At 50.9% G+C, this 16,251-nt stretch overlaps 1 protein-coding gene across 1 annotated transcript; it reads right to left on the bottom strand.

The window, feature by feature from the left end:
• Positions 1–722: 722 nt before the first annotated feature.
• Positions 723–15,783, bottom strand: B3GAT1 (beta-1,3-glucuronyltransferase 1). The gene is made up of 6 exons (XM_010144737.1): positions 15,646–15,783; positions 15,363–15,509; positions 12,028–12,536; positions 9,192–9,488; positions 2,596–2,713; positions 723–1,393 (listed from the first exon to the last, which is right to left on the bottom strand). Exons 2-5 carry the CDS (start codon positions 15,472–15,474, stop codon positions 2,627–2,629), a joined length of 1,005 nt encoding a protein of 334 aa, XP_010143039.1. The 5' UTR covers positions 15,475–15,509; positions 15,646–15,783; the 3' UTR covers positions 723–1,393; positions 2,596–2,626.
• Positions 15,784–16,251: the final 468 nt, after the last annotated feature.

The raw sequence follows: 16,251 nt of genomic DNA, 5'->3' as shown, positions 1-16,251 counted from the left end.
AGCCCCAGTAGCAGCACAGGCTGGGGGATGACAGGATGGAGAGCAGCCCTGTGGAGAAGGACTTGGGCATGCTGGTGGGGGAAAGGCTGGACATGAGCCAGCAACGTCTGCTCACAGCCCAGAAGCTACCTCTGTCCCGGGCTCATGCCCCGCAGTATGGGCAGCAGGTCGAGGGAGGGGATCCTGCTTCTCTGCTTTGCTCTGGGGAGACCCCCTGCAGTGCTGGGTCCAGCTCTGGGCTCCTCAGCACAACAGAGGACCTGTTGGAGTGGGGCCAGCGAGGCCACAGAAATGATGCGAGAGCTGAAACCCCTCTGCTGTGAAGACAGGCTGAAAGAGTTGGGGTTGTTCAGCCTCGAGCAGAGAAGGTTCCAGGGAGACCTTAGTGCAGCCTTTCAGTGCTTAAAGGGGCCAATAAGAAAAATAGGGACAGAGTTTTTAGCAGAGGCTGCTGTGACAGGACAAGGGCTGATGGTTTAAACTAAAAGAGGGAGATTCAGACTAGAGAAAAGAGAGAAATTGTTACTGCTGAGGGTGGTGAGACCCTGGCCCAGGCTGCACAGAGGAGTGGGAGAAGCCCCATCCCTGGCACCATTCCAGGTCAGGTTGGCCCTTGGGGCTCTGGTTGATGTCACTGCTCACTGCAGGGGGTTGGACTGGATGACCTTGAAAAGTCCATTCAACCCAAACCATTTTGTGATTCTGTAAACACAGAGGTATGCCAGAGTGCCCTCCAAACCATGAAACTCATGAAGGGAAAGGAGAGGGGATACAAGGAGAACAGAGATAATCGGTTTGTTCTAACCTGCCTTGCTTTTCGCCCTCCCCCGAAACCTTCCTGTCTTGTGCAGCGTAATAAACACTGATTAAATTAGGTTTAAAATTAAGGGCTAAGGTGCCATCTCAGAAGGCAGCTGTCCCCTCCATGAACAGAGAGCTGCTTAGGCTGTTGCACACATAGCCACAAGGTACATGTGTCTCAGGAAAAACAAGTCACCAGGGGCTAACACACTCCTGGGGCAGTCTCACCCTTGCTTTCAGGTCCTGTAAAGCAGCCCCCTCAGCCTAGACTACCGTTCAGCTGGGCCGCGTCTTCAGTGCCTCGTGCCCTGCACACACTTCTCCCAAACCGAGCACCTTGCGAGGCAGCTGGTCTTGTACTGAAGCTGACGTCAGTCCTGATTTTCTGTGCTTTTTCTCCACCTCCAGAGTGTCTGGTCCTGCGCAGAGTCCAGGAGGAAGGGCAGGGGAGTCCGGGTAGTTTATGTATGCGGTGTTGCTTGTTTTCAGTACACTAAAACTCTCGGAAGTCAGCAGAGGTCCTGGCTACTGCATGTCTGGCTGGTTGCATGCTGTGGAGAGGAACCTTGCAGGCTGTGCATGAAGACATCTTCTGCAAGAGAGACACAACCAGCATGCACATCACCCTTCTGCCTCGCTGCAGTCAGCTGCCACCCCCTGGAACTATCCCAGAACCCGTCTTGGATTGCAGCTCTGCGAGCGCTGCTGCTAGGCAACTGCGTGCTGGGGGAAAGCAGCAGTGAGGAGCTATGGCCTCTCTGCAAAGCTGCTATATATAGCGCAGATAATGTGCAGGGCAGGCTTTCCTGCTGTCCTGCCAGCGGCCGCCAAGGCAGGCCACCGCAGCCGGCAGGGCTCCGGCCAGCCAGCCTGCGGGAATGTGCTACACGAGTGCTCATTACTGCTAAAAATACAGCGCTGCTGACCCCTTTCCTTTGCTGTTCTTAGTTCTCTGCGTTCGAGAGGAGAGTTGGACAAGCAGCAGGGCCTCCAGGCCTGGTCCTACACTCCAGTTAAAAAGAGTTGTGCATTTATTTTTGTCCCCATAATAATGAAGCGCAGCCACATAGTCTGGAGGCAGACGCAGGCGAAGAGCCTGTCCTTCACTCCAGCACACCAACTGCAGAGTGAACTGGAAATACAGAAGGCTGTGTGCACCAGGGTGCTCAGGTAATTACAGGTGAGAACCAGGACAAGAACAAATGAGCAGGAAGTCAGCTCCGCGGTCCCTTCCACCAGGAGAATGGTACATGCGCACCTCAAGTAAACGAACACGTCGGGGGGTTTAATCCACACAATCCCCGTCACTGACTTTGTGTGGCCTTGATGTGGGTATAAATTCAACGCTTCCCTCAGTGAAAGCTGACTTTAAAATGCTTTAGCTTTCCTCAGGTGTTTGCACCCTTGTGCTTTAGCTGCATCGGTACAGTTAATAAGGCAACCTTCTTGTTTAGACAAGAGCTTGGTTTTTTCACAATGTAGCTTCTCCCTCCCTGGATTTCTCACTCCCTGGATTTCTCCTCTTTCTTTCTCCCTAAACTCTCACTCCTTGGATTTCTCTTCTTCCCCCCAACCTCTCACCAGGTATTTCCCCTTTAGCAGCTTGTCTTAAAGATAAAAAAGGGAGATTAACTAATGATCTAAAGAAGTTTTGCAGTAAGGGAAGGTCAGAGATGTGAAAAATGGAATTTAAAAAGCACATTTAAAAGAGCTCTTATCTTTTTCTCGTTGTTGTCTAGTGTTTTCCTTTTTTACCATTGCTTCTCATCGCTGTTCAGAAATGTGTGCTCCTACCTGGTGTTGGTCTCCGTTCAGCCACACGCAGTCAGATTTCCACATTGGGATCTGTGAATCCTTTCTTCCCCTCATTCACCAGCACAGGCTTTTCCGTCCTTGTATGCCAGACTAAAATCTGAAGAAGCCAACAGAAGTCATTAGCCACACCTCTTCACTGCACTAACAAATATTCTTGCCCATTAAATCAATAGTGCAATTTAATCATCTCCCCTGGAGCCTAATGGCGCATTCACAGCTGAGAGGAGGTTTGCATAAAACTTCATTTAGGCAGGGCTGCTGCTTTCCAAACTGCACCGTGCACAGACATTACCCCTTTTACAGTGTACTGTCTTGGGACATTAACCTGCTCCTTCCATGTGGTTATCAACCATCTTCCTCGAAAGGCTCATCAGCCTTTTCAGTGATGTAAGGCAGCTCCTCCCTAACTGGAGAATCACACACGTTTCCCCACAGACCGAGTTCCGTACTCTGATTCTTGGTTATCATGTCACTGCACCCCTGGCCAGTGTGGAGCTACTTGCTAGGCTTGGAGAGGAAATGCAGATTCTTGCCACTGCAGGTCACATTGTGACTCTTGAATTAGAGGGAAGGGAAGAGATGATTACACTGAGTGCACCCACTGCTCACTCCTCACCATTGCCTTTGGTGGTGGGAAATACTCATTTTTCTGTGCATCTCTGAAACTCTACCGCTGGAGGGAAGACATCAGCCTGCTCCTTAACCTCACTGTCACTTCTTTTTCACTTTTAAATTCTTTCAAGACCCTATAAAGATATGAGAGTGACCCTGATCTCCTGAGAGATCCAGTTCTCTGTTGCAGCCTCTGATGTCTCAGAGCTGCGAGATGCAGGGGCTAGTTACAGAACTCTCTCTCCCTGCCATTGCTCTGGCCTGTACACAGCCCTTTCGGAAGCCACCAAGCACTAGTCTACCATATCACCTCAGAAGCCCCAACTCATTTCCGTTGAAATGCTCCATCCATGGCTCTGCTCCAGATACAATGTGCTGTATCATTTTAAAGCCCCTCTCCAACTGCTTAAAACAGAACTGAAGTGCTACTAAAAACTTCCCTCAGTCTTAGCAGCTGAGCTTAGTATAGATCAACATCTGTGGAGAACTGGAAAAAACAGAAACTGAAGAGGTGGTCTAACATTTTGGGAGGTGGGGGCAGTGTTATAGGTAAATAGTTTCTACTGCCTGTGCTGTACTGCTGGCACATACAGATCTGGAAGCTGTTTAACATGCTCTCCCCTCACCAGACTCAATTATTCTTTGCTCCTAGAACCTGAATTGCTGGGAGCAGCTTTGTCCCTTCAGAGTGACGCTTTCCTGCTTCCCTTCACCTGTTTGCATTGGTATTTCCTACCTTGTGGGGGTTTCCTTCTCGTTGCTATGACAATACTCTGCACATTTAATTTGAGGACCTGTAAACCATTTCATACCCGTCCTTGCTTTTCTGAATAACGAGGGCACGCTCTGTTTCTAAAGGATGAACAAAGCCCTTTTCAAACCCTTCTGGTTAAACAGGAGCACCCCCACTTTCCCGAGAAGCTGTTTGATCAAATTTGTCTCTGATGTGAGCAGTCACCTCCTGCGCAGGGCTTAAATCTCATGTGCCAATACTAAGGCAGTAGAGACCAACTGCTGTCTGAAGTGGGTCCAAAAAACCATTTCATCACCCCCCCCACAACCACTTCAGAGCCCGCTCATCACAGTTAGCCTTTATGATAGTCCCGCTCACCCACTGCAGCAACGCTGCCGCAATTACTGCGTTACTTTCCTCTGAGAAGGCAAAACCAGGCAGGTCTGTACAAGGGGCTCCCAGGGCTGTGCAAGCATCAGTTAGGGGCTCCTCATCCAGCAAACAGAATGTATAAACCTCAATGCAGTCCAGGTGCTAGAAAAGTCTTGTAGCTGGTTCTCCTTTCCAGCGGGAGCAGGTAAGAGCTCTTTCCACTTCTGACACATAAACACTCAGCCCTGCTGATGGCCAAGGGCTGTGCTCTGCCAGGAATGGAGCTCACGCTTAACTGCCTCTAACCAGACGCTCTATAAATATTAGGAGCTTTTCCTTAAACTGGATCCCAATTTGGCATTGTTAAAGCTGAGTGACAAAACAAGACAGTTATATTAAATTATCTAAATGGACCAATTTTCAGAGTTTGCTGCTTGATAGAGCAGCTTCTGCCATTTTTCATGATGTGTTCTTTAATGTGGGAGGGAGATCACCACTCAGTACAGAAACACCTGCTTTTCCTCTAAGCCCACTGCTTGATTTTTTCTGCAAGCATTGTGTTTGTTTTATGCCTCAGGGAAGCTTTGGCTTGTGCAAGAAGTACAGCTCGCAAGGCAGTAAACAGCCAGGGGACCAAGTATCTGACTTTCCCTGAACTGTGGTTTCTCAGGACTCAAAACAGATCTCAGAGATTACAGGATTCATCTGCCTAGCAGACTTCTTCCTTGTCTTCCAACGAAACTAAAAAGCGAGCAGGCACGTCAGCCTGCAGCTGGAGGGGTCACTGGACTGCAAGCACATGGACCCGCCGTGGAGAGTTTCAGTGACTGTGGTTTGACATGGAGACCACACACCATGGAGAAAAAGAGACCAAGCTGAAACGACAGATTTGCTTCCTTCCAGCCTATGCTAAACCAGACTTCTGCAGGCTCTCCCAGGCACCGTGGAAGCCCTCCTCTCCCACAGGCACACCCACTGGTGTAACAAATACAGATGTCTTCTCCCTGTAACTTCTGCTTTTCTCTCGTGTTGAGAAAATCGTGGCCACTGCTATTAAATGGGCCAGAGCTCAAACAGCAATCTGTGCAATTACACCCACTGAAGATCTGTGCTTTGTGATTATAGGCAAAACATACAAGACCACAACCGAAGTGGTTATTACAGCAGTCGAAATTAAGCTACTGCAGCCACAGCACAGACCTGAAGGTCCACCGTGGAGCAGTGCAGGCAGATGGTGCTGCAAACCCCAAATTACTCTGGTGTAAATTCCAGCTTTCAGCTGGTACGGGGGCTGGCACTGACACGGCAGTTCTGGTGACTAATCAGGACAAGACAAGGCCAAAAGAACCCTCCAAGTTCTGCGTGACTGTCGTAAAAATCAACAGCTCGAATGCTGGTGTCTTCACTGGTGTGTGCGTGAAGCTTGACAAAATTGCTGTCACATAGCAGCTGGGATACTGAAAGCTCACCACAAACCACTGGTCACAAAACCACATGAAGAAGAGCCCAGTTTTGGGAACAATCTAACCCAAAAGAGGACAGATCTGCTCCACCTGTACCCTGCTGCTCAGCCCTGACAGGCAAAGGAAACAAAGAGCTCGTGAAGCCGATTCCTCTCTGCCCGACTTGTTTAGCACCACAGGATGAAATCAGGAGGCAGCAAAGCACTCCTTTTCAAGCCTTTTTGTCTTAGGCTGACATGTTCCCTCTCTCCTGCACATTCCAAGCTAGTTTTACATCTGTGACACCATGAAGCAACCAGTTCTGGTCTCCTTTTGCTGTGCAATTTTCTGGCTGCTGCTAGGCTCAAAGGTTTGGTCTCCTCCACACGCACAAGAATTTACTCCCCTCCTGGAGCCAGTTCCAAGGCCCACGGTAGCCACAGTGGTGCTGTGTGGTTCAGGCACTGCTAGGAGAGTTCTCTTTGCTCCCATTCTTTGGCCTGTGTCTGATATGACCTGTTACCCCGACTGTGCCACTTAATAGTGCTCACAAGCGCTCTGAGGCTCAGAGACAGCCGTTCCAGTCCAGCACAAAGCTGCCAGCCAATTCCCTTTCACAACATCCACCTGAACACCAAGCTGCTAACCCGCAGATTTCATCTCAGCTTTCCCTCAGCCAGGAGATAAGGAGAGAGGAAGAATGACAACTTTTAGCCACCACTTCAATCCCAGTGAGTTGCTACCGAGAGGACCTGAGTGCACAAAACCTGCCTTGACAAAGGAACGTACCGCCGCCTACCTTCCTGGAGAAACAAGTGGCTCCCGGAGCAGCTGGGACAGGAGATGCCTTATTTCCAGTGACCTTGTGTTTTGTGGTCTCTCCTCTTGTGCCAGCCCACGCTGAGGCTTTTTCAATAGCTGGGGCCACTCTAAGAATCTCTCCTTCAAGGGCTCCCTGGTTAAGCTCACTGCAGCTTGTTTCCTCAGGTGTGGGTAGGAAATGGGGAGCAGAATATGTCCCAGTTACATCAGCCTCATGGGAATACAGCATCTCAGACCCCTGTCCTGTGTCAGTGGACTGAGGGAGCATGGTTTGCTCTGGGGGGGTGGGGGGAAATGCCGAAGCAGCAGAACACTGAAGTACAGAGCACGCTTGCAGAGCCTTGTTTCCGTACAACTCTGATATAAACCAACCCTTCCCTCCTGATAAGGAGGGCTAACTCTCTCCTTTCTCCTTGGTAATTAATACCGACTTTCTTAATTTTCCCCTTCATTTTGGGCTGTTGCCAAATCAAAGAAAAGAAGCAGGATACGCGTCTTTGGCCAAAGCTTAAGCTTTTTGCAGGAGTGTGCATTTGTGGGCTGAATTCTGATAAATATGACAAATGCCAGCACTGCACACAGGGAAGGCAGCATTTCTGGAGAACAGATGTCTATGCTTATCTTACATGCTTCTCTGATCCCTCCTTAACGACTGTATCTGAGCACATCACAATTTTTAATGTAATCTCACTGCTTAACGGAAGCAAACCATGACAACTGCTGGGAGCACATTAGCACAATGAGAAGGAAGACTGTGCTTTGATCTCGGGGTGAGAGGATCCCAGGCCACAGCCTACTTTTGTCCTTCTCTGCTGCTTGTCTGGACTCTCCTCCTTGTTGAACGGGTGAGCAAAACAGCATTTGGGAAACAGAGGCTGCTGGCATCAGCTACAAGCAGAAAGGCAAAGCTGCACTCAGAGTTTGCCAGGAGCAGACAGCATTCCGTTCACAACAAGGACCCTTGTAAGATCCCCACGGCGAAGCCCAAAAGAGAAATGCAGTCTGCTTCAAATCCTGGCCAGCAGTTCCTGCTTCCTCTCCATTTCTGACCTGCAGCTCTTGTGTGACAGCACTGACACATCAGCCCATCTGACAGCATCATCTTCCCCCTCCTGCCTGGGAACAGCCTTTTTCTTCCTCCCCTTCCTCCATTCATTCCTCCCCAACCATCATTTCCTATCTCCAGCCTTTTTGAACAGCTTCTTTCCAACAGTTATTTACAGCAGGGACAACATACCAAAGACTGCGCAACTGGCCATGGAGCAAACGCCCCTGATCTTCTGTACACCAGACTAAAGGCAACCTGTCCATCTCCCTTGGCCTGCTGGAAACACACTTATCTCCCGTCAGTGCTTTCTGGTTAGCTAGTAGGGCACGCAGTGTGCCTGAACAGAGATCTCATTTCAATCCAGTCTCTTTTCCCACCCTTGGCAGACCAGTTGTGCTATTTAACCCAGTGCTGGACAGCCATAACCGCAGACATGTAGATTTAAACAGTGTGCCACGGCAGGTATCAGATAATAAACGAAGCTGCTCCTCCCCCTCAGCAACTCTTCCTTATTCCCAGACTCCTGCGTGCTGCCCAACACTGAGCGTCTTGTTTTTTCGGCAGCTGGGGCTGTGGAGCAGTGCAGGTGAAAGCAGAGACAAAGGGTATTATTACTCAAAAATTTTTCCTATCCTAAAAAGAGATGGAGACCTGGATCCAACACTGGGTCTGTGGCACTAACAGTTTATTTGTAAAAAAAATTTAAAAATTAAAAAAAAATCCTCCTGGGATAATTATGCAATTAGACTCCCTAAACCAGACTGGCTGGTGCCTATTACAGACAAGGCATGAGGGTGCTACACAGTGGTCTGTGATCTCAGAGGGACCCCCTCCACACCTACAGTGCTCAGTGCAGCCATTCACAAAGCTTTCACAAGCACTTGACAGCACCTCCTGCATTGCTGATGTGCTGTGATTGATGCCTGTCACACTGACCAGTATTGTCTCATTGTACCTCGCACACCCCCTCGCACACCCCCTGAAAACACCATCTGTTTTCCCTCATCTTAGACTGGGAAGCCTTTAGGGTAAGAACCATTACTGTGTTCTGAGTTTCTACAGTATTTACCACATCGGGGTCCTGCTCTGTGACCTGGTGCTTCCTAGGCAATGTCTGGAGTCAAATAATTAGCAGGCACTTCACAGCAGCAAAATCCCCCCCCAAATGAAGCTTCCTGGAAGGCTCCCAGAGCTCAGAGCAGTATCCCGGGCACAAAAACATTGGTGCATTGTCTCTGGCACAGAAAGATGCAGGTTATTGTGACCAACTACAGCGATATTGCATAGATGTCAAGAGGGAGAAGGCAGCTTTGCAATAAGGCAGCGATTCTGTGAACAGTCTTTCCCTGCAGCTAGGGAGCACCGTGGCTGGTATACTGCTGGGTTCCAGTTAGGCAGGTTCCAGAGGGCCCAGTCTCAGGGGATGCTGGCTCATCACAGGAGCACCACTCGAAAATGCAGAGGACAAGAAACTGAACGATGGGGCTGAAGGGGCTTTCTCCCACCTCTGGATCCTTACAACCCACGTATGAGGAAGAGACCATACCTTAGTGCAATTGGCAGCCTTCGGCTCAAGGTCATTCAAGGTCACTAGTTCCCGCAGCAGGCTGCTCTCTTGGTAGCCTCCCTTCACCCCTCGCAGTTTGAAGTAAGCCTGAGATCGCTGGAGAATCAGTCTGAGGTTCACAGCAAACCCTGCCATGTCTATGGCAAAGGGGCGATGGGGGTCGAACACAGTTTTCCAGCCATAGACCTTCCCTGCAGCGTTCACTTTGGGTGACTCGTAGCGCAAACCACCGACGAAGGCCACTGGCCACACCGACACCTTTCTGGTGCTGCGCATCTGGAGGCAAGGAAAGAGAAGGGGATGGTGGGTGCCCACAGGATCCAGCACACAAAGCAGCACCCCAGCAGAACCCTGCTCACTGTCCTGCGGGAGGTGAGTGCCCAGAGCTCCAACACAAACTCTCTGTGGCTTAGACTGGGCTGCAGAGTTCAGGACCCACCTGTACAAGGATGCACATCCTGGAGCTGGAGAAGCAAAGTGCTTGCCAAGTGGCAGCTAACAATAGCAATAGTAATGGATAGCCACGGAACCCAGCGTGAGTTCAGCGCTAAAAACAAAGCTGCCAGTAATAAACATAACTGAGACTGAAGAGTGGGGTTTTTGTCTTTAGAGCTGTGGAGCATCAGTCCTCCACATGGACAGCTGGGAAATCATGACACAGAGGAGGGAAGCACCTTGTGCAAGGACGGCTGGAAATGCTGCAGGAATGGCGTTATCTAGGAGGAAAGGTGCTTTCTCTGAAAACCAAGGAGTTTGAGCTGCAATCTCAGCCTGTGAGCCTCCATAAGGCTCGGAGCATCCTTAGAGAGAGACACTGCACCTGTAGCCCATGACCTCAGGGACAGCTGACAAGCAGAACCTCTCCAGAAACTCCCAGAGTGCAGGATGGTGCTTGTAGCTGCTCCTGCTACCCAGTGGAACCACGTGGGACGCCTCTGCTCCCTGGAGAGTCAACAGAAATAGATAGGAGCCATCAGAGGATACTTCAGATGCCTGGACTTGCCAGCACAGATGCTGTGAATGCCAGTCTGCCTGCTCCCCCCGCCAGCGCCCTGTCCTGCTCTGCTGGCAGACTCAGCCTCGCATTCTGTTCTCAGCCCAGTCTCTCAGATCAGGGATCTCCCAGAGCTAATCTCATCACTGCTAATTACTGCAAACGAGACCAGAGGAGCTTTGGCACTTGCCCTTCTGCATTATACACATGCTAACGGCAGCGCCTGTCCACAGGGAACAACAGTGAGTGTCTTCTGCATTTCACAGCACATTTCATTGGCTCCATGTGACCTTAACTGCAGCTACACATCAGAGAGGAGAAGCCTCTACGAGCAAAGCACACGGATGAACGAAGGAACCCTTTCTGCTTTATTAATGTGCAGTGTCCGTCTCAAGATGCTGCCAGAGCCAGCCTCAGAAGGGACTGTGGAAGGAAGACATTCAGTCTGAATCTCCTTTCAGCTTTACAGCCTGTATATTCCTGTGGCTATCCAAGCTACAGTGAAAACTATCAGGGGAGGGAAAGGGGGCATGTATGGAGCGAACAAATAGGAGATCCATGGTATGAAAACTGGCAACTGCTGGGGAAGGAGGCAATCCTCCTTTCTTGTCCCTTGCTGCAAGAGCTCGGCCTCAGGAGAGGAAAGAAGTAATTTCTGAGCTGGAAGCCAGGTGAGGTACAGTGTAATCGCACTGTAAGACCATCACACTCCTGCAGACAGCGAAAGGCTCAGGAGTTCCTTTGGAGCCCTAGGAGGACTGGAACAAACAGCCAAGGTGTGAAAGCACATGGGAACCCTGCTCAAGCCCGACAAGATTGTCAGGACGTGTTGAAATTCAGTCTGCCATCAGAGTTCCTGGAGCCGCAAACTCCCAGGCTGAGGTCTCAGCCCCATCACCCTCCTAAAACAGCTGGAGAGACCATCCATCCCCTGACGCTGCCAGACGAACAGCTCTGGAAGGGACACATCTTCCAGCAGAGAGACAGCCCTCTCCGAGGCAGTGCGTGAAGGGCTCTGCTCTTCCAGGAGCAGAAGTAAGCACTGACATACACATGCTCCTTGCATGTGCAGCAAGCCAGGGACAACTGCCCAGAGCATCTCTGAACAAGATGTCCTGCGAGCGCTCTGACTGTGCTGACACGGTTCAGATGTAGCTCTGAAAGGGCACTGCTGCCTTAGCCAGGGACCTGTGCAGAGCAGGCGCCAGCTCATGACAGCTGCAGAATCAACCAGTGGACGCTCTGGGATGAGAGCAAACAAATGCAAACAGCAGGCAAGGAAGAGAAACCCCAGGGAGTCCTTGAACAAGAACAGACATAAATTAACAGACAGCCAAGTGCAACACATAGGGGTGGTGGCGAAGAACGGTGGATAACACCAGATCAGGAACCAGGCAGGCATGTCCTCCAGGATAGGACATGGAAGGAGGCTGGCTGAGGTTTCTTCTGCTAGGCAGCAAATGCCAGACAGCAGGCGATGTTCCAGCCCTAACGAGGCTCCCCACAGCGTAAGGCAGCTCCTCATTAGCTTCTTTTACATTAAGAACTATTGGCCTTCTGATCACATGCCACAGGATAACCTGGGCTTCCCGTCACTTCGCACCAGATGCTTTTTCACGGGGAAACACACACTTAGCAGCACTGTACCCAAGCCGCAGAGAAAACTACCGGACAGCTCCAGTGGGACCACTGTAGAGACAAGACTGGCTGAGAGGTCAGGAGAGGATGTACACAGCATGTCCTCAGCTCAGCACACAGCATCTTTTACACCTCACATGCTCATCTGCTGTGCTCAGCCAGGGTCCCCCAGCAGGGTCTTACCTCCTCAAAGAGCTCCAGGCTGTAGGTGTTATCATCATCGGCAAAGTAAACGATCCCAGGCTGGCTGTTGTTTTTGTTAAAGGTCTCTCTCAGCCATCTCAGGGCAAGGTTCCTCTGCATGGTCCCTCGGGGGATGCGGGGATCCCTCATGTCTCCCCGCAGCTTGTAGTTGCGGGGTGTCTCCACGTTGAGGTGGGTGTAGTTAAGGCCGGTGTCGCGCAGCAGGCGAGTGATGAGCGGCGTGCGCCGCTGTGAGTCCTCCACCAGGATCCAGTGCAGGTTTGGCACGTGCAGGAGCGTGTTGGCCAGGCGCGTCAGCTCTGCCTTCTGGACCGGCCGGCTGTAGGTGGGCGTAATGACGTGGATGGTGGGAAGGGTGTCTGACCACGGGGGTGGGCGGGTATAAACATATTCTGTCCTCACCACCTCCACAATGTCCCGGTCTGACAAGCAGTATTCCTTGGAGTCCAAGCCTGCAGCGAGATCACGCCGGGAGTCACCACCATCATCTGAGCAAGAGCATGAGAGAGAAGAAAAAGCCGCATGGACTCAGTCCTCCAACACCCCCCCGCCTGAGCCAGCAGGCTGCTTGCTAATAGCTGGCCTCCCTCATGGCTTCAGAGGAAAGGAAACAAGCTGAGATGGAGGCTTTAATAAATAAGTGCACAAATAAATAAAGGAATCAGGGACAAACACACAGGAGAAAAGAAGTGCCTGCTGTTAGAAAACCAGCACCAAACAAGGCTTGAGAGCCCAGGACAATGCTGCAGCCGAATGCTCAGGAAAAGCAGCTTCAAAAGCACCCAAAAAAGTCAGGCTCGAACAGCAATTAGATCTAGATAAAGAAAACAGCAATGTGGATTGACGATCTGTCATTCCTGAAGTGCTCTAGTGCTCTGGGCACCATGATCAGTGGGACAGGGCTCACGTCTCTGCACTCAGGCCCTTGAGTATTTGGACCGGAAGGCAGGGAGCTAACTGGTGGAAAATACGGAGTCAGTGAAGATCCCCCAGCAGCATCGTCTGGGCAGGACACTGCAGCTCCCCCTGCTCTCCTGACAGGCCTGGGATGGGGCACAGAGAAGCGGGGAAAGACCCACTTCAAATCCAGACATGGCGAATAGAAATTAAAGCCTGTAATTGTAGGCTTTTTCCTGCAGAGACTTTCCCCTGCCTCTGACTAACCTCTCCTCAAAAATTCCCCACCAAGCTCTGAACCTAACAGCCATTCACAGTGCAGATGTGAACAATGAACAGCGTGTGTATAGGATACACTGATCCAACCCATAAAATCCTTGCAAAGAGAGACTTGCTCACGACCAGCTCAAGGATCACGCCCCTGTTGCTTTCCAGGGTGCGACTTTTGCACTTCCGAACCGCTGCAGACCAGCAGCAACAGCATGGTCCACACTTTGGAACTGGCAGAGATGAAGGGGCACCTCCACTGAGGGTATGAGCCAGCTGCTTGCTAGTGGGCACACAGTACTTTGAGCCACAGATTTTGCAAAACCAGCTACTACCAGGAACCTCAGATGAGAAAGAAGAGGAACAGACAGGCATTAGATCTGACCCAGCGGGGTAGTACCTGTGTTTTTTTCATTGCATGTTACTCTTCCAGCAGCACAGACTTTGAATGCAGCCCTGAACCAAATGAAGGCCTTGTACTCCCTGGCACTCATGGAGGGAGAGTATGTATCTGGTGAGGGAGGACAGGGACAATCTGTCCTGCACGTGTTGCTATCAGGCCCTATATAAGGCAAAGCACATCAGCATCACATAGCAGAGCTCTGTGAAGGCAGAGAACACTGGAATCAATTCCAAAATAAATCTGCAAAATGCATTGGACACAGGCACAAATGTAATTAGCCAGGACGGTGCTGGAGAGTTTGCAAAGCCCTGCACGTCAAACCCTCAGCTGTAAATCCTGGCATGTGTAAGCGCTGCCGTTCTGTGCTCCCTAGTGCATACACACACATCTTTTTCAGCGCCTCCTACCAGAGGATCTCAGAAACACAATACAAGGACAAAGTGATTGCTCCCAAGAGCTGTCAGGTTGGTCTCTATCACCACTCATTTTCCACTGAGGCCTCTTTACCTTTTACCAAAGGCCTTGGTAAGTTCAGGACTCACTCAGAGCAGAGGAGTCTCTGTGCTATAGCTTCAGTGGCCATTCACAAAAACAGCTCCCAGTTTTCAGGGCACTGACTCAACCTGCTATACAGACAGTGTCCTCTCAGCAGTCTTTCAAGCCCTGCTTTAGAGCCTAGTAGATCTCTCACCCTCTGAAGGACTGTCTGGCTCCCAGATGGGATCACAGTCATTTTTCCCTTAAAAACAGCCCATAGCCTTATGGGTGGCTGTAAGCCCTCCAGGGAGAAAGGTAAAGCTGCTCAGGTCAGACTCAACTTCTGTCCATTCAAACTGCACATCAGACTGTTCAGCAAAAGGATAAACACCTGTGGAGGATGGGTGAAAACATTAAAATGAGAAGGGGAGAGAATCTCCCAGAGAAAGGGGCTGGAGAGGGAAAATGAGCTGGCCTTCTTCCTCACAGACACGCCTCCCCAAGCTGACCCGCCTGCCCTGGTGCTCAACAGAAGGGCAGAACCAAGAATGGAGACCGCAGTAGGCAGTGTGACTTCTTCCAGCCCCAAGAGCTGTCTCTCACAGCCTTTGGATACTGCTGTTGTGACAAGAACAGGATAAAAACTAGGACCCTTCTGGCCAGAGAGGATCCCTCAGAATTTCCTGCATTCATCTGATTTAGGTCAGGGCTCTATTTAAAGCTTTGTGTGACAGGTAGCGTGGAAGCTGGCTCTCTGATGACATTGACTCCACCAAACAATCAGGTGAGATGCTGGTCCTTGCCTTCTCCTTCAAGTGTAAGAGCACCAGTTTGCTGCTTTCCTGAGGACACTTAAAAATGCTCTTTGCCTCATGTCTCAATTGGCAGCTTTGTTTCCTCTTCTCTCCTTTCTGTAGCTTTCCTGCTGGACTGACTTTTGTGCAGAATGCTGCGAAGGCCAGCAGCAAGGGACTCCTCTCTTATGGACCATCAGGGAACAAAGAAAAGCATCTTCCTTCAGTACCCTGGATTTAGGCCATAAAGAACTCTCCAAGTGCAGCAGACATATCCCATGGCTTGGAGTCTGATGTCTCTGGAGAACCCCTATGAGCACTGGGCTGTTTCTACAGCAGAAGTGGGGAGGCTTCTGCATGAGCATGGACTGGGAGCTGAGATGAGTATGGCTGCCATGGAGAAATGAAATGAGAGAGGAGATGAGGACGAGGGAGGGATGCACAGGCTTGGCATGGGCTGGTTTGATTTCTCTCACCCTTGTGCACTGCAAGCAGTGGAGCAATGGTGCTCTGGTGCCAGACGGTGATTAGTAGTGTCCAGGGCAGAACTATCAGCACGATAGCCAGGATGTCTCGTCTCTTCGGCATCTCCAAGACTGACTGGACCCACAGCTCCTCATTACCTAACAGTGAAAACCCCAGAGACAGAACAGCAGAGCACATGGAGAACAGAAATAAATGGGCAAGAAGGAACGAGGACAGAGAAAGAACGCGAGAGAGGGAGAGAGCAGCAAAGGTGACACGACTCGTAGGTCTTACCAGTGCTTACAACCCACCCATTGCAGAAGCAGGTTTGGAGAGGCCTCGGCTGCTGAGCCCAGGAGCAGGAGGGCACTTCTACCAGACACTGCTGGAGCTGCCAGCAGGAACCTCAGGGACTCATTTGGAAGGCGACCTGCAACACAGAGCACAGGTGAATAGGCAGAGAAGGAGCTGCTTCACAGAGTTCACACATACTCCTCAAGAAGAGCAAATCAAACTGGGGCAGTGAGCAACAGAAAGGTGTCCCACCCCTCCAGGGAGAGATGCCACCTGGATCTTCAGAGCCTTGCTTTCCTTTGCACCCCCTTGCCAAGCAAGTTCCTTGCTTCACCCAAGCAGAAGTTGCTCAGTGCCGCAGTGTCTGAACCATCCCCAGCTGAGAAGGACCTTCCATCCACAAACCAGCCAAGCCTCACACCACCACGTGTCAGGCCCAAGCCCCAAGGAGGAAGCAGAGACCATAACGACCCCACTACTCGCCTGACACATCAGCAAGTGCTCTGACCTGCCAGGTGCTCTCCCTCTGCCAGGCAGAGCACTGCGGGTGCCTGCACCTCCACTCTCAGGAGCACAGCTCCAGTGAAGCCATGGTCCCTGCGTTTT

The sequence above is a fragment of the Buceros rhinoceros genome, unplaced genomic scaffold (genome assembly GCF_000710305.1).
Source record: "Buceros rhinoceros silvestris isolate BGI_N320 unplaced genomic scaffold, ASM71030v1 scaffold17430, whole genome shotgun sequence".
NCBI lineage: Eukaryota > Metazoa > Chordata > Aves > Bucerotiformes > Bucerotidae > Buceros > Buceros rhinoceros.
Note: the sequence above shows the minus strand (reverse complement) of the source record. Positions and strands in the feature narration are given on the sequence as shown.